Below are 18,362 nucleotides of genomic sequence, written 5' to 3' on the forward strand. Positions count from 1 at the left end.
GAATTTCTTTATTTCTTCAAAGTCAGAAGTTTGGCAAAGGCGTAGGTGATCATGTCATGGCTTATCACGCTTCTGATTGGTTAATACTCATAGTTTCAAACATACAGTCTCCACGTTTTTTTTTTTTTAGAAATATTCTGTAAGTCTTTGAACAGTGGCCTATTTTATCTTGCTATAAAACTGTGTGCTCTGGCTTTGGCCTCCTCCTGGACTGTCCAAAATCAGTTCTCAGGGGTCAGTATGCTGCATGTTTTCGTTCTCCCTCGGGATAAAAACCCTGGTAATTATGCTGCGTTCCAGTTGTAGTAAGAACTGGGAAATTCCAACTTCCCAGTCGGAGAAATTAATTGGAACGTCTTCCGAAGTCCGATTTCCCATTGGGAAAGTGGGAGCAATCCCCTCCCCACAGTTATGATAAGGAAGGCGGGCTTTCCGGGTTCAATATGGCCGCTCCTAGCATCAGAGGTAATGTGATGGAAACATGCATTTACAAGACACAGATGCAAAAATGCATCTTAATTCAATGTCACATAAGGGCCTAAACAGAAAAAAATACATAAAAATGGTGTTTGCTTATGGAAAGTAATGCTTAAATTATGTTTGTAAGAGCTATTACAAATAAAGTTTATGGGCGGCCATGTTGAAATTCAGACTTCTTAGTTAGAACACTGTTACCTCGGGTCTGACGTCAAACCCAGCTCCGAGTTCTCACTTCCCAGGTAACCGGAACGCACCATTACTACGAGCCCTCATTTGATGCAGGTGTGTTGAACCAGGAAGACATCTAAAACATGAAGGATAACAGCCCTTGACGACAGACTTCGGACACCCCTGGCCTACTCCATCTTATGAATCATGTTGCAGAAGCTGAATATCCAAGGACCTGTACCAGCGTGGGTCAATCTCAGCACCGAGTTAAACCCCACTGCACCGTGATGCTCCGTGTTGAAGCCATCGGGATCACCGGGATGCTTGTACTGCTTGCTGAAGCCTTCTACTCTACACCAAGGTCAGTGCTGCTAACTGAAGTTGTCCAAGCTGAAGCTTGTACTGTCTGAAGCCTTTTCTACCATTTTAGGTTTGTACAGCTTGCTGATATATTTCTGCATTTTGCTTTGTGGATAGTAGCATTTTTATTTGACTATATTTTGCTTAGTGATTGTGGAAGACTTTGAGACAATTAGTTATTCTAAGGTGAGTACATTTAATATTGTGTTCAGTCTGAGACATTGTGAACAGGTCCACTTGTATGATTGCTCATGTATATCATGTACAACTTTCAATTCAGTTGGCACAGGACATGACCTTATCACCTGACTTACCCAAAGATTTATCTCAACTTCAAAACCTTCATGCTTTGTGTGATTACCTCACATTTTATGAGAAATTCTGCTTAGCTGCAACATTCAAAAGTCAAATTTGGTGTATAATGTCAGACTACCGATTGTCTTGCTATTGATGTTATGTACTATTGTGCAACCTAATCCCAGTTCAGACACCATCTGAAGTTAAATACTCAATACTCAATACTTACGTCTGCTAAAGCTTGTTCATCTTAATGTGCACAGTTTATCCAAGATGTGTAAGGATTTGGGTTCAATTAACAGATATGAATATTGTTAAAATTTTTGAAATTTGGTTGTGTAAATCTATATTTGGTGAACATGTTTGGCATTGCTGGATACAATATCTATCATACTTTATAGGCTTAAGAAAGTTGGTGGTGTTGCTACTTATGTTGAGTCAAAATTTGTTGACAATATAGTTCAAATGCAACTTCTATTTATCATTTACATACACAATCTTGAACTTAGGGTGTGACAACTTCTGTATTTATGGTGATGATATAGTCATTTACAGCTCTGGATCCCCTGCAGAAGGCTTTTGTTTCTGTCTAGCACTCATTAATTTAGCTAGGGCATGTTCTCAATGCAGACAAAACAAAGCTGATGTTTTCCAATTGAATCACAAATGATTTCTTCAGTGATCCCTCTTGATCATAATAAAATGGAGGCGGTTCACATATACAAAATCTGGGCGCCTTGAATGATGACTCACTCAACTTTATACCAAATGTTCACAAATCTACGAAAGCACCGGAGGTAAAATTGGGTTTTTACTATCAAAGTAGTAAATTTCCATACAAAGAAGCGGCTTGTTGTTGCAGCAGTTTTACGGAGGATTATGGAAATGCATATAAATTCTTTCTGCTCATTGTCTTCGAATGGTATGTATTAGCACTAATCAAATATTTCTGACTCATCACTGAGTTATACTGTTGAGTATAATATCTAGCTCTGGCCACTCAGAGCATTCATTTGTATTGCTTTATATAAAAGGCAATGCTTGAATTGTTGTCATTCTATACATGCTCCTTTCTTCCAATGAAAAATGCTGGACATAATTTGAGTCTACAAGATCACTTGTTGTTTTCTGTTCCATTTGCATGCACTGAATTTGGTAAAAAAGCTTCTGTCCAATTAGCTCTCTTGGCTTGGAACAAGCAGCAGAATGTCTGGAAAATTATAGTTAACTTTTATTGATTTTTTATTTTAAATCAACACTAAGACTCCTTGAGGCCAATTCCATAACAGGCAAGTGTTTCATTTAGGTTGCTTGTAATTTTAATCGAATGTTAATATAATTTCTTTCCATTTTGCTTGTGGTTAATTGTGTATTTTTTTTTGTAACTTTGTGGATACTTGCTGCTGAATATCTTGAGTCGGTCTCATTTAAAAATGAAGTTTTTAATCTCAGTGGGATCTTTCAGTTAAATAAAATAAATGGTGTATTGATGCTCAATGGACTCTTATAGAGGCCTTGGCAATCATTGTGGAATCCAAAGACTTTCACAGAGTAGCCAAAAGCAGACTTCTATTAACACAAAGACATAAATCAGTAGAATTAAAACTAAATCAATCTTGATAATTTTGATGGTTTACTTTTCTAGACCACATTATTTTAAATGCAACATACGCTCCAAAAATGACATTTCAAAATCTGCCCATTTTTAAAGCTTCCAACATATCAAAAAGTTGACTTTCATTTATTGTTTGCCTTATATATTTACACTGTTTTTCTGACAGTTGCGTGGTAACAAAATAATTAAGATGTATGAAATTATGTCTAGCTATGACAGCTTATTATCGAGACTCGCACAGGAACTGTTTTGATGAGTCACACTCTGAGATTAGCACAAAACTTCCCATCAGTTCTACGCTTAAAGGCAGAAGATGTGAGGATTAACAGCATTGTTCACCCTTTACCAGGTGAAAGATGGGGAGGCCGCTCAGAGAGAACTAATGAGTGAAAAGTGAATATTTTCCACCTGCAGCACTGACTCTGCGTCATATCTGAAATCTGCTGGCATTGAAGAGTGCTCTGTGTTTACAGATAATGTTTTAGCTATTTACTGAGCTATCTGCACAGAACTTGTTAATTATTCCTATTAAATTGTATGTTGTTATAGTTGAAAGTGCATGTTTTGAGCTATAAAGATTTCTACTCAAACAGCTTCATTTTTTTTTTACTATACAGAGGTTTCCTTCTTGTGCACTTGCAATGAAAGTTACATTTGTGTCTCTTTCTGAGCATACAGACATGCGGTTTCACATCAACAGTAACATGGCTTGGAACAAGCAGCAGACTGTTGAGAAGTGTCTGGAAAATTAACTATAATTTTCCAGACACTTTTAGTATCTAAAAGTACAAGATGCTTTTAGTATCTTGACAGCTTCTTTTAGAGTGAACTTGCTTGTACATGTTGGTAAAAATGTTCTCCACCTGAGTGAAATGTCTGACTTAAGAGGCCTGAGATCTCTTGGAATACACTAGACTCGCATGTTGCCACAATTTTTTCTGACGTTCTCTGATAAATATCTGATGTTTAAATAGGGCAAATATCCTTCAAATCGCAGATTAGCACTGTTTTAGACATGTGCATTTCAAAGTTTCCCCCAGGAAACGTCCTAAGTGCCGTGGGTTAGGTCACTCAGCAGTCATTCATCCAGCGACTCACTGTGTTTCTGAGTTAAAAAATGTTTAAAATTGACAGGAAATTTGAAAATATCACTTGATAATTATGTGTTATTGGAAGATTATTATCTGAACACCAATTATAAAGTCTTAAAAAAATGCAAACATTAAAAGTAAATAAGCAATGCTAAGCCTGGTGGGGGCACAAATAAAGCCGGGTGGCCCGCCAGGCTCATAATACACTGGGGAAACCCTGGCGCTTGATGTGAGATGTTTATGTGATTTCAGTTATTTTAAGTGGGAATAAAAGTTTGTTTTATTGTCTCTCCAGCAACTGATCTTAAGATTTTTAGGTTTACTTGAATCTTTAAGTATTGTTGGACTAAATTAACATCCATTTGTTCAACATGTTAAGCTTTCACACAGGCCATCATTGGTTGTCTCAAGGAAAAACTGAGGTTTCACTTTTAATACTTGTTAAACTATTAAATAACTTCACGGTGACTAAATCAAGTGTAAATTGTAGCATATGCATCATCATCAGTAGACACATTAACAGTGATATGATTACAAACAGAAAAACAGACGTTAAAGCTTCACCAGGATAAACAAGAAAAAAGACCCCTGGCCCTTCCAGGCACGCCAACATAAAATCTGAGGGTAAGAGTGATAAATGAAGTTGTTGTGGTCTGTAGATCTTTGTAAATTGAACTATGAGGGGGAAGTGAGGATGGCAGGAAAAGTGAGAAGAAAGCAGATGGAAAGGAGGAGGTGAAGAGGAGTGAAAGAAGTAAACTGGGTCAGGCAGGAGAGTAGGCAAGAAGGGAGGAGAGGGCGATACCCAAGAAATTTTATTGACGTCCCCTTATCCCCCCTTTGGCTCCCTCTCCCACTGTCTGACCAGCAATTACAACTCTCCAAATTATGATCTATACCATCGAAGTGGACCTGACCACGGATGGAGATAGATGGAGATAGATTGAACTCTATCTCCTTCTTCCTCCCTGTTTTTTTCCTTTTAAACCCATCTCTCTGACTTTCTTCTCTTTTTCCCTCCCAATGGTGACAGATGGTGTGGGGTCCCCTGGCCTTGGCCCTAGCAGATTGATTATTGATCAGGGGGACAAAGATGGATAGAGGAGAAGGAGAAGACACCAAGGAGTGCCAGGGTGAGGGCTGTGGAGCTGCTGCAGAGGTGGGAAAGTGGGAGGATTTCAAGGAATTTATGTTTGAAGAGAGGGACTTAAAGTGTGGCAGGTTGGAGAGATGAGGAGACCAAGGATGCACAGCAAACATTTTCTTTCTCCTTCAGAGGGAGCTATTGACTAAGCTCTAGATTTATGGCAAAAGTGGTTTCGGATTCTGATCAGGATTTTGAGTTACCGCTTTTTTTTTTTTTTGGTCACTGAAAGTCACACACTGACTCTAAATAGATGTTAGTCAATAGGTGCCTACACAAGCCAGGCTTGCAAGAATGGAGGAAAAATACTGTACAGTAGCAACATGCAGTTTGAATTCTGATCAGTTTCAGATTTCATTGTGCAGATAAATTTATCCAAGCTTTCATTTCGGTTAGATAAACAAAAACGGCTCAAAGTCACTCTCAGAATATCTTCTTTTACTTATCGTCTGTAAATGCACATTGGATAGATATGAGTACCTGCCCTTGTGCTTGCAGTATGAGTGTTTGTGAGCGTGCTGATGTGTTGGAAAGGTAAAAGTGCCTTTCCTTTGCCAGACAGATGGCTATCAGCGAGGTTTCTGCGAGTGAGTGGTGCTTTACAGTGGAGCCGTGAGGTTAAGCTGCAATCTTCACTGTCTCTCATTCCCCTCTTCCTTTTCTGCTCAGTTCCTGTACCTTTCATCTTCTCAGTGTGCATCCATGTGTGTGTGCTCATTTACTCCCTTTGCACTGCTATGTGTGAGCAGAGTTGTGTGTGATAAAGGAACAGAAGGAGCCTGTTGGCTGCAGAGGGTGAGTGTGCTAGAGGCAGATACTGGAGGAAATAAATGGCATGCAGGCAGCACACAGTTTTCACTGGGCGCCATCGGTGATTGCTAAACCTGACTGTGTGTCCTCCAAAACTCATTAATTAAAATTAAAAGGACCAAAATTCACCCCCAGAAAGGATGAAAGTGCCTGCAAAGTCCAGAGATGTTTAAGACATAAGAATACCATTTATGCAGTAATTTTGGCTGTTAACTTACAGAAATGAATAATTTCTTCAACATGCGGTCCAGCCTGCATGCAGAGAGATAGAAGGATCCCATTAAGAAGCAGCTTTGTGAGTATTGTTTTCAGCTGGAGGAGCGGATATAGACAGGGCAGTGGTCTCATGGATGAGTTTGTCTTTTGGGGCTTTATTCAAAATCCTCACAGCCTGAAGGAAAGAAAAAGAATTGAGATATGTTTTACTGTTTGCCTACAACTCAATCTGATTATAAATGTGTCAAACTGGAAACAATTAATAGAAACTGCTAAGCTGAGTCAGGCAGACTACAAAGCCAATTTACTCATCTACTGTCACTTGCATATGAAGATGAGAGACATCCCATTCTTAATCCATCGGATTAGCATGATGTCAATCCAACCTCAACTCTTCTGGAAAGACTTTCCTGGATGTTTAGGAGTTTTTAAGGAAATTTGGATTTGGAGCAGAAGGCCTGGGTCACAGTATCCACTCAAATTCATCTCAAAGATGTTCTGTATTGACCAATTAAGCTCTTCCATATCAAAGTTGTGCCTTGATATGCAGTTATGTTCAAACTGCATGCTCCCACAAATTGGTTGCATGAAACTGCCCAAAATGCGTTTATATTCTGAGACTTCTGGCTAAAGCCAAACCCAGAGTTGTGAGCTGTATTGCCAGACATTGAGGCATGGTGCATCACTGCAGAGAACACATCTCCACCACTCTAGAGTCCAGTGGTGGAGTGTTTTAAACCAGTGATGTAACATTTGGATGCAACTAACTTTATTCTGAACTTGTTACATTGATCTGTACATTCATCCGCCATCCATCCAGCAGACAGTGATTATCTGAAATATTACAGCAGTGGATAGAAGCAGATGACATCCTACATTTATTTTTTTTTACCAATATCTGGCGTGTGTGTATGTTTTACACACAAATGTTCAACTGCACTACTGGAAAGAAACTGACAAAATGGTATTTCGAGGACAATGAAATACCAAGTTTCAAGTCGGTCTACAGCAAAACCTAAACATGTTGCCTTACAACATGTAACTATTAACTATGTATTATGATACATCTCATAGCATGCTGCTTTGCTTTAAAACTGCATTAAATCTAATGCCATACATGTGGTGGGTGGAACGGAAGTTAAAATAATGATACAACCATTGCTCATTTGGCTTGAAATTAAGTGAGTAGCTGTTACAGCTCATTATTCTGGGTAAAGAGGCAGGAGGAATGTTTAGAGAGAGTAATTTTAAAATGTTTTAATACAGTAACATCTTGACCAATTAACATTTTGTACTGTCAAAAACAGCAGCAAGGTTATGACTGAACTCAATTTAATACTTAAGAAACATTATGCTCACAAACAATACTTGTCATCTCTTTAATGGTCTGGCTTGCAGACCCACTATCAACTATTTATCATCATTGTGTATAAACCTTCTCCTTGGGCCTCAACCCTGGATTGTTCCTTAGCCTAAAGCCTATAAAAGCTGCTTTATAGTCCTAAGGTAACAATTATTTCAATCAGAAGAGCTGAATGAGATAAATGGCTTCTTGTTAATTTTCAGAAATCTCACCAATTTTTCTTGTAAACAACCTTAAGAGTTCTCACTCTATTTACTATATTGTTAATAACCAGCCAGATATTCAGCTACATATCCGCTCTGCACAAAAGTGTCTTTAGATGTTTTTAATTTCCATTAATATTTTGAAGATTGTTAGGTTGGAATTATATTCGACTATTAAATTTGGAGAAATAGGCGGATTCCCACCAGAACTGCCTGCACAGTCCCTGGGTTGAACCATTCTTTACCCTTCAAGACCATAAACGGTACCTAACAGTATAGATAATCAATAAATGTATTAAAGTTGATCAGGATATAGTGTTAAAGAAAGTGATTATTTACATTTCATGATTAATGTCCAAATATTCAAATGATAAACATTTATTCAGTAATTCTCTTTTTTTCTGGTTTTCCGATTTGTACCCTGTTGTTTCCCATCTTCCAACAGTAATGATGGCAGGCAGTTTTTTTTCTCATTAATTTCTGTATTTAATAATCATTAGCAGCAGGATGAAATTAGATTTAGGGGTTTCTTGAGGTTATTGGCAGTTAAATACCTTCATTAATTTTTACTTTCTTTCTCATCTCATATTTATTCTTACTGTAAATGCAGCACCAGGTTCCTCATGGAAGACTGTGAAGCATTAAATGGATAACGAGACAGATATTTCTTCAAATAAATGGTGACATCATGCCAAAATAAAACATACCACCATGATTTATTTATAACAGACGGATGTGCAAAAAAAAAAAAAAATCTCTGCCTGCACATTATAATTTCACAAAAAGCGAACCCAGGTTATTTGTTTTTACAGCTTGTTACTGTTATCCTCGAGGGGCTAAGAAACTATTGTGGCTAATTTGAATGCATTGAAATGACAAGACAGAACTATTACTGGGTTTACAACATTAATTTGTATTGCCTTAAATTTCCCCCTTTGGCACTTAAAGCAAAACTAAAGTGTTATATTAGTGCAATTGTAACAAATAAGTGTTTCGCAGACTGTGCGAGCGGGGCGAGTTTATTATTGCAAAAACTACACATCTGCATTCATGTCATATTTATCACGTACTTTTAAGATTTATCCACAGCCCATGAAACCCAGTCTTGTAGACGAGTTCTCGACAATTTACTCGAACTGTGTAATACATCCTGACGTCTAGCAAGTTGGTGTTTACAGCATTAAAAGGCTGCTTACAGCCACATTACACAAGCACATCTCTTGAAGTGGATGTGTGGCAGAGGGGTTAATGAATTTTCTCTCTGCTGTGCTGCAGAGGAGAATTATCTAGTGAAGCAGGAGGTGGCTGTCTCTCTGTCTGAATGTCAACAAACACTGGTGGGTTCTTCCACGAATGACAAGAAGCTGTTAAACCTCTGTCTAACCAGTATTTGGTAAAAATGTAATGATCCGTCCCTCAAAGATTCATATTGTTCTAAGTTCCCATTATTGGGACACATTTTCTGCATATTTGTGCCTTTCTGTGTAGATTTAGCACGGGGGTCTGCAACTTGCGGCTCCAGAGCCACGCGTGGCTCTTTACATACAAAATTAGAAATGTTTTTAGTTAAAAAGGCAACTAGAAAAGGTGGTTTTAGCAGTTTTTTGCATGTTTTTACACAATATCAGCATAGAGTTCCTGCAACAGAACGGCACCAATGACACAATGCTTTTAAAAGTGATTTAATGTTTCTCAGCTTCAAACTATGTGCTTTATATGTCGGATGCAAATTAATGTTAGCTAATCGGGTTGGATCAGGTTCAGATGCAATATTTATGGGCCAGGTTGGGTTTTATAGGCCTGATCTAAACTCTACAACTATTGCAATCAAAACATTTCAAGTTCTCTTCCAAAAATAATTGATAGAAATAGTTTATTAACCCATTATGTCACAAATTACATCTTTTGTCAATTCTGAGTCGTCTTTTAATCACTGCTTGCACGTGTTAACAATACTACAGAACAGAAAGTACTGAGACGTGCGCAGTCCCTCAGCGAGCTCCATGGTGCTTCACTTTCCTCAGAGGGTTTTTAGTGTCTAAAAGCATCATGAGTCGTAGCTTTATATCAAAACATGTTAAAGTGAAGTAGTAAACAAACACATGTGTGTATTTATGGTTGTTAATCCCTTTATAAGAACATGTCTTTCATCTTTTTTTACACATCATTAGTCTAACTATGTGTCTCCAGTGCCTGTGGTAAAGTGCAGGTAAATCCCCATAATTGGAAAATTAAGGTAAAGCAAAATTGTAACTGTTGGGTGGTGCAATTCTGAGCACTTCCTCTCAGCAAGAAGCCAGGGCTTTTTTGTGTGGATTTTCTCAATCTGTGTGCCTTACCTGCTTTCAGCTACCCCGGCTTCCTTCTCAGTCGTAAACATTTGCAGTATCTCCTCAAGCAGGACTGCCATGTTTTCATCTTTATAGGTCATTTAGTGGAAGGAGGATTTAAAAGAGTAAGGATCTCTTCAGAGAGATTCACACTGAAGACAGGTGAACACTTACATCATTTCTTTCAATAAACTATGCAACAAGAGAATGTTAGAGACACTCATGTTTTATTTGGCAGATTAACTTTTTGGAGATCAATCACTTGACCTTTTTTTTTGTCTCAAAAAGTTAAAGTGACCATTTTACTGAATCCAGCATCACAGTGAAGGAGCCTTGCTCGTACAAAAGACAGAAAGCCTTTTTTCCTTCTCCATCAGGGTTGTCATAGCAATACTGACTGATGTATCTACAATGTTTTACATTTTAAGGATAGTGGTCTTAAACTTAAAATGGATACAAAAAGGAGTTGAAACCTAACTCTTATCTACATTTTTAAAAATACAGATGATGGCTAAGGCTAGTTTCCTCTTGCTGCTGTTCTTTCATTTTCAAGCTCCCCTTGAAATTTCTTCCCCATTCTTTAGCTTTGGGTCAGGACTTTTTCAGTTACAGATAAATGCGTAATATACTAAATAATAAGTGAGTTTCGTAAATGTATTAATTTTAGAGGCTTAAACGTTGTTGGAAAACATTCATGCAAATGTACAAAAGTCTCTTGGATTTTGGTGAATCTACAATAATTAAGGACAGTATGCAGAATCTTCAACTCATGTAAGCAAAACAAAATACTCTCGTATTCCAAAAATATTTTAAATAATTTGATTCAACCTAAGACAATTGCATCAAAAAATAGTTCAACAGAAAAAACAACAAATCCTACGACATGTTTGTGTGTTCATGAATGGGCGTCTTGTACCTGACCCTCAGAGAGGACAAATTATTTCTTACACAAAAGAATAGTAAGAAAAAAAGGCTCCCTCAGGAAAGTGTGCCGTGTCAGGGAGAGAAATCCACTAATACATTCTGGATGAATACAGACTATGCAAAACTCAATGCATCCATTTTTGGAGAAAAAAACCCAGTAAATCTCCAGCTCACCATTCAATGCATTTAACAATAAAGATGATCCATTCTATAAAAAGGACTTTGTTTTGGCAAACCAAGGACTGGGGTTAATGTTCCTGAATGGACTATCATTTGTAACTGTCGGCAGTAAACGGTACACATGGCTGGATGTACACAGGATGGCTGCAGCACTTAAAGCAGAACAAAACAACCCTGATTGATGCTGCTGCTGCTGCTGCTCATCTTCCCCATGATACACCCACAGTGACGACGGGTAATGCTCCCCTCACTGCTTATTGTTGCTTGTTTTGGTAAACAATAATTTGACTGTAAACTCAAATCTTTCTGTAGCCTTTGTCGTCACATTTTTCCTCACATTTTTCTTTGAAAATAATTGTGATCAAATTACCGTAAATGGTGAAATCTATGCATATGCAAGCTGGCCTTGCATAACAGGTAACATCATTCTTTCCATTTCCATGCTGCATCTCTTCTTTTTTAAGTTGTTTTATTTATTTTCCCTCCATTTTACTTCTAGTAAAATGGAGATTTAAAAAAAGAGAGGTGCAGGTGTCCCTTAAAATAAACCTTTAGGAGGAGCTTGATGTTGTCTGTTTGGCTGGTGGAAAGGAAACCCTGTTGGGCTAATTACAGGTGTGAGCAGAACAGAAGAAAGGGAGTAAAAATAAATTGTGAATAATGTTTATTGCCGGACTCCTAATGCCTAGCTGTTTAATACCGACCTAAATCCCTCAACTTCTCGTAAAAACTTCAACAATTTCGCAGCCGAGTAATCTTCCGATTTAATAACCTTAAGCTTCCCGAGCTCCATAAATCTGACGTTCTTACGCCTTTCCTCCCCAACCTCGTCCCTCCTCTCCTCTACCCCCGTTCGTCCTCCCTCATTCCGAGCCTCTGTGCATTTTATCTCCATAATAGCACAAAGCGGAGCGAGCTGCCTCGAAAGAAGAGATAAGGGAAATTCCTGCCCGTATTTTAATAGCTTCGCTCAGCTATCTCTTCCTACCAACTCCTCAGGAGCTGCCAGCCAGCACACTCACCTTGGACGCAGCACCCAGAGGAGAATCCTACAGAAAGACATGGCTGCTGAATGCCTGCTCTCCCTCTCTCCCCCTCACTCTCTCTCTCTCTGTGTTACAAAAAGTGTTTGTAACATTTCTGTACATGTCTGTGGGTTAAAGTATGCCTGAATATTTGTATGGATGCCCATTTGTGTCAAAAAATGCATTTGAACCTGTGCCTACTTTGTATAGAATAATGACTCTGAATGCAAGCTGCAGCAGCTGAAGAAATCAGTCACAGGGAACAACAATGGATTTATAAAAGGAACAATCTGTGTGTGCAGCTAAACTGGATAAACAACTTTTACTGCAGCTAAACACAAAATAACACAGCTAACTAATATCTCCATCACCTATATTATAAATAGCTTTTCAGATATTTTCTTAAAAAGAAATGTTAGCAAAAACAATGCTGAAATATTTAGCACTCTGTGCTTTGAAACGTTTTTTAAACGTTAAAATCAGTCGTGATTAAAAAGGTTTTACAACGAAATAATTGCAATCTGTTTATCACTCACCAATATACTAAACTTTAGCCAAAGTCAGTCAGTTTAAAAAAATACAGTTTGTATTATGAGTATACAGCAATTTCTGCCATTAGTTAGTGGAAACTGGGATGCTGTGGTTAGGCTTTCATGCTGGTTAATCCAACCTTACAGATCCAGAATCAGCTGCATTCAAAATGTCTTTACGTTACACTATCTGGTCCTCTTCTACATGACAATATTTGGTTCTGGTTGTATTTTATTCATCGTGGCAAGGAAAGAACCGTTAATACTTTATGATCTTTTAACTTTTTGTAGTTTTTATTTCTCCCCTTTTCAATCAGCGGATCCTGAGGAAATACACACATAACTTAGTTAAAGCTAACTTTTATAAAAAATTGTTTTTATTTTTGTTTTGTTTTTTTACATTTGTTAAAGCTGTCACTATGTCTTGACAATATTGTATGAGACAAATAAGCTGTGAAAAAATAAGAGCTCCTCTGCCTTCTCCCAGTACTAACCACAGAAACATACAGCTCAGTCAAAAACTACCAACCGGAGCCGACAGAAGGGTCTTAGTGCTTTCAATCACTCTCATGTATGCGTTGCTCACAGCCTTCTCCTTGCTTTCTGCTAAACTACAACTTGTCCCCATCAGCAGAGCCTGCCATGAATGCTCAGGCTGTAGTTAGCATGGCCACCCATGATGGTGAAGAAACTGCTTTCCTGGAACAGTAAGTTGTTTCTCCACCATTAGCATTTAAAGCAATACTTACACGAGGATGATTGACAGCGCTAGGACTTCCCTACCTTCCTCATTTAAACTAATGCAAATTAAATGCATGATTGTTTCCATTTCAGCGCTTTGTGCGTAATTGAAACACACCCTAGTAAAATAATTCCCCCATCCAAACTATGGACATTCAGTGACATCTTTTTTAAATGGCTATTTAAGGATGTTATGACAATTTTTCAGCCCAGACTAACCTGTTGAAAACTTATTTTTAGTCTATCTCTCCTGTCCAAATTTACCCTGAACAAAGATGTCAAGTCAGGACTGCTTAGCCTGTTTGATGAACCCTAACCATGTTCAGACATCTCTACTGTGGCTCTTAAAAGCCTGGTGAAATGTCAGGTTTCATGATGTTGAAAAAATGAAACTTAGTGTATACACACACATTTTGTTTTTGTTTTATTCATCTAAGACTTTTCTGAAACACTTTTTGACTCTAATTCTAACATTCAGTCTTATTAGGCACACACCTAACATCAATTATAATAAATCATACCATTCGGTGGTCTGAGAAGGATTTTTCTAACCTTTTTTTTAATTTGCAGTTATATCTGCTGGTTACAAAGGAGGATGGACATGAAGTAGGAGTAAATCTCAAACCTGGAGAATATGTTATGGTCTGGTGAATTTAAACTTGGAGTCTGTCGGCAACTCATTGTGGACATTTGTTGGTGGAAAAATGACCCCTTATGGGCCCCCCAGTGACAGTGATAATTTTCTTTGATAGCCCTACTTAGCCGGATTGGAGTATTCCAGTTTTAAGAGTCAGTGACAGAAACAACAGAGTTACTTCATTTCTGTGCTCTTAAGGGTCAAGTCCGGATCAAGGTAAAGAGTATTTTCTCCCAACAGATTGTGCCACTAATGGTGTTGCTACCTTCAGGGGCCACTTAGCCTAAAAATGGCTCCTGTTTTGGAGTCTGGGAACTTAAATCAGTTTAATCTCCTGCACTGAGAAATTAATGAAATCATCAGAGACAAAATTGTGTTTTCCATTTTAGGAGCCCCGTCTAATGTTATTATCTAGAGTGGCTCGCAGTAGGTGGGAGGAGAGTGGCCTGCTAAAGGAGACTTTAAAATGAATGCAAACAGCTGAGCTCAACGGTATTCTAAAAGGTGACATCATATAGCACATCATAAAAATATAATTTAATTTTAAATACCAAAAAAAGGCTAACATTTTCTTTAAAATAACACCTTTCTGACGACGTGTGACTGAACAAATACAACCTTTGGAGTTTTATTTGCTGTAGATGACGCAGACTTTATTTACCTTGGCTAATCAAAACTTCAAAAGGAGGTTTTAAATCCTATCACATTGCTTTTATGTACGCCTGCCAAAAATGTGATCATCACACAAAAGCCCACATGTTCTAGTGAGTTTTAATCCGTCTGAGTCAATAGACATCAAGGTGTTTGTGAACGTTGGTGTCCTCGTTGTGGAGAAATTCCCTAAAACAGCTGGTGAATCGTTTAGAAGTGGATAAAGTTGATCAGGCTCACAGCAGGAAGTGTGGGCTGTTGGATTTTGATAGGCTGGTTGCCAGTGAGTGACAGAGTGAGATGCTGCATTGACACCCAGCCTCAGACAGGGATGCTGCAGGACAGTGTGTGTGTTTAACACTTTGCACGTTCAAAGGAACCCATGATGGTTTTTGCAACAGGTGTCGGCATAAGTTTTTAATGAAAGCAGTTTTTTTGTACATCTGAAGCATGTCTGTGTGTATTGGTTATAAAATGTACACAACTTTGTTTTTATGGAAACACAGAAGCCTGTTTTAAGCACGCACGTTTTATTTTTAGAAATGCGCCGATCAAGATTTTACTGCCCAATAAAAACTCCCATCTTCCTTTGAGGTCTGACTTGCAAATGGAGATTTTATGTAGCTTGACTACAAAATCTGACCTAATTTTTTTTCAACTATTGTGGAAAAATTTATTTATCCAAGCACTTATAAGTTGAAAACCACTCTGTCATGTTTATTTGGCACCTTGCTCAAGATGAGAGCCAGTGTCATAAAAGCTCCATCAGTGTGTCAAATTCAACTTGCAAAGTTTAAAACATACCTAAGCACAAATGCTTAGGATGAAGGAAGCAATGTTGTCAATTTATCTACTTTGATATATTTACACTTTTTTCAGACTCCTCTAGTGACTTTTTTCAAAAAAACTGTGTTGTTTGAGACTTTTATGGCGACAACACTCTGCAGCCTTTCTGTCCAGAGTGAGCAGCGAGAGTTGCAACCATTAGCAATAAATACATGTGTGATTTATTTATTGCAAATAAATCACACATTTGTGAAGCTGAGTAACGCTATCGATCAATGCTTGCCAGTCGACATGGCAACACTCGCTACTCCAACTCCCGTCTCGCCTCTGGGCGGGAGCGCTGTGCTTTTATACCCAGGTTGATGAAGTTGTACCAAGCCATACTGCTGCAACCAACAGGAAAATTCAACTCCCTAAGAACTGTTTGACCGAACAGGCCAGGTGTGACATGGTTTAAGATAATTGCACGAAAATGTATGTGTGTGTATATATATATATATATATATATAGTTTTACTTTAATCTGGCTTAGTCTTGTCAAACTTTCATACAATACTTATAATACCACTGAAACCTTAAAAAATGTCCAGGCCTATCTTAAGTAAATATGGAAAAATCTTTTGTATCTTATGGATAACCAGTTTCTTTTTCTGTTCATATTTATTGTTAACCTTCATTTAATTCAACTGTTAAAGGTCCTTCTAGGGATGGGAGCTGCGAATCACTCTTGGCTTTAAACACTGTGATACAGGCATCAGATTGTTTTGATCTATTTTTATTTTATCTGTCTCTATCAAATAGGATTAAATAACTAAATAAATGAGCACCCACCATCTACACCCCATTCTAGCTTTATTTACTTTCGACTAGATGTTTTTAGCTTTCTATAATTTTGTAGGAATAAAAAAAGAAAGAAATTAAGCCAACCAAGAAAAAAAAACAGAAGGAATTGAGTAAGGATTAAATGCTGTCGCTATTTCTTAGAGCCCAAAAATACATCATCTCTGTCTCCCTCTGTCTGGTTTGGCAGAGTCCTCTGGCAGTTTTGGGTAAAAAAGTGACTCAGCTCTTATGTAATAGTCATTTGCAGCTTTCTACAGAGGCATTTGTGAAGATTTGGTTAAACAAAATTGGAAAATTTTTAGGAGGAAGTTTCTGCTGGACAAAGGTGAGAGCGAAAGATGTGATGAAAGGAGGAATAGCTTAACTGTTTCTGTTGAATCAAGTAGCATGTGTAAAATCTGTCTTTTTCTAACCCATCTCAATTTAAAAGCCAGGCACTGGTCAGATATCTGCTGTTTTACATGAATCCTCAGCACTTCTTAGTTGTGATTGTTTTTTTTAAAGAACTTTTCACCACTTAGTTGTTTATTTGAACCTGTTAAGTTGCCATAATTAATTAACCCCTCCTTCCACACACACACACACACACACAAATACCCACCTGTATACATGTGTCATGCAGTTGAGGGGCATCATGTCTTGATATCTTTTTGCAATCTTTCGCTTTAAGGGCATCTCGTAAAGGCACCAGTCGGCTTTGAACAATGACTTGGCTGGTTAGAAACTTAACTTTGATCACTTTTGGCATCCCTGAATTTTAAATAAAATAAATCGGCAGACAGTTTGTGGAAAAAATGTGGAACACTTGTCTTAGATTGACGAGTAGTGATGAAATGTGTGCTTAGATAAACTTTAACCAAGATGTGTGAATTTTCTGACATGTGGTGAACATTTCAGTACTTACTAATTTGAATCTATTTGAAAGATTATGCTTGAAATGTTCAAAACCACATGAAGGACACACTCCAGCCTTCATGACAGTCACGTTAGCATGATCTGCAACCCGTCCTGCTAAATAAGATGGATGGCCTGAGGAGATGTGGGAAAAGAATACATATGAAAGCTTATTGTGCACATATGGTCCATTAAGCCCTTTCCTGCTTGTTTTTATGGCTGGTTTAATCTATTTTAATCTGTCAGAAAATCAATTTGTTCACGTCGCTGCCAGGTTGTAGAGTGGAGTACTCCATCACACGTCCACGGACCTTGCCTGCCTGAGCTCGGCATTGTTCTGGATGCTAGTCATCAGAAAAAAGCTATACAAAGATAAATGAATGCACTGATGGATGGACAGAGCGACAACGATGGAAAGAGACTGTAAAAGTAGGCTACACGTTTCTGTGAACGAGGGCGGAAAGAAACATTGATAGACAAATGGGGGAAAAAACTTCTGAAGAACTAAAACAGACCGATAGCCAGGATCTGATGTTTTAACGATGGTCGTTTCAATTTATTAAAACATAGCGCAATGCATATTAATGCACATTTACATGTGAGATTATAGCCAGGTGTCTAATTTCCATTGTCTTGTTGTTAGGCTAATGTTAAAACACAGATAATAAAAACAAGGATGGTAACTAGAAGAGCATCAATTTATTGGCCTGTTGATTTCCTTAATTTTGGGAGATCAATGATCGACCGATATGTACATGTGAAGCTGATCTTATACCCTGAACTTTTAGCAGTGGATGTCTAAAAATCAAATGCTGCCCTCTTCTGCTTTGCTTTAAGAGAGGTTTGACTGACAGATCGGCCCTCCAGTTCATGTATGCATGTTTGCAGTTAAAAATAGTCAACTCAGCAACTTTCTTGCTATATTTAGCGACATTTCAGACAAAAAAATTGGTATCGGCCAAAATCGGAATCGACAGCAATCGGTGCACCCCTAATGAAAACCACAGATATAACACAACTAAATAAGGAATATACTGTATAAGTGACCACAAAACTCATTACAATTTTTGGCTTT

The 18,362-nt window shown here is 38.0% G+C and overlaps 1 protein-coding gene across 3 annotated transcripts in view; it reads left to right on the forward strand.

Moving 5' to 3' along the window:
- Window positions 1-653: 653 nt before the first annotated feature.
- The window catches only part of agbl4 (AGBL carboxypeptidase 4), a 461,529-nt gene continuing 443,820 nt past the window's right edge, over window positions 654-18,362 (forward strand). For 2 of the 3 annotated variants that reach the window (XM_028027772.1, XM_028027773.1), the window contains exon 1: window positions 711-1,009. In XM_028027772.1, the coding sequence (XP_027883573.1) occupies window positions 849-1,009 (161 nt within the window). In that variant the 5' untranslated portion in view covers window positions 711-848. Of the gene's footprint in view, window positions 1,010-18,362 lie in introns of all 3 variants that reach the window. The other variant, XM_028027774.1, reaches the window with a different exon arrangement.

Source organism: Xiphophorus couchianus, chromosome 9, assembly GCF_001444195.1.
Source record: "Xiphophorus couchianus chromosome 9, X_couchianus-1.0, whole genome shotgun sequence".
In the NCBI taxonomy this organism is placed as follows: Eukaryota; Metazoa; Chordata; class Actinopteri; order Cyprinodontiformes; family Poeciliidae; genus Xiphophorus; species Xiphophorus couchianus.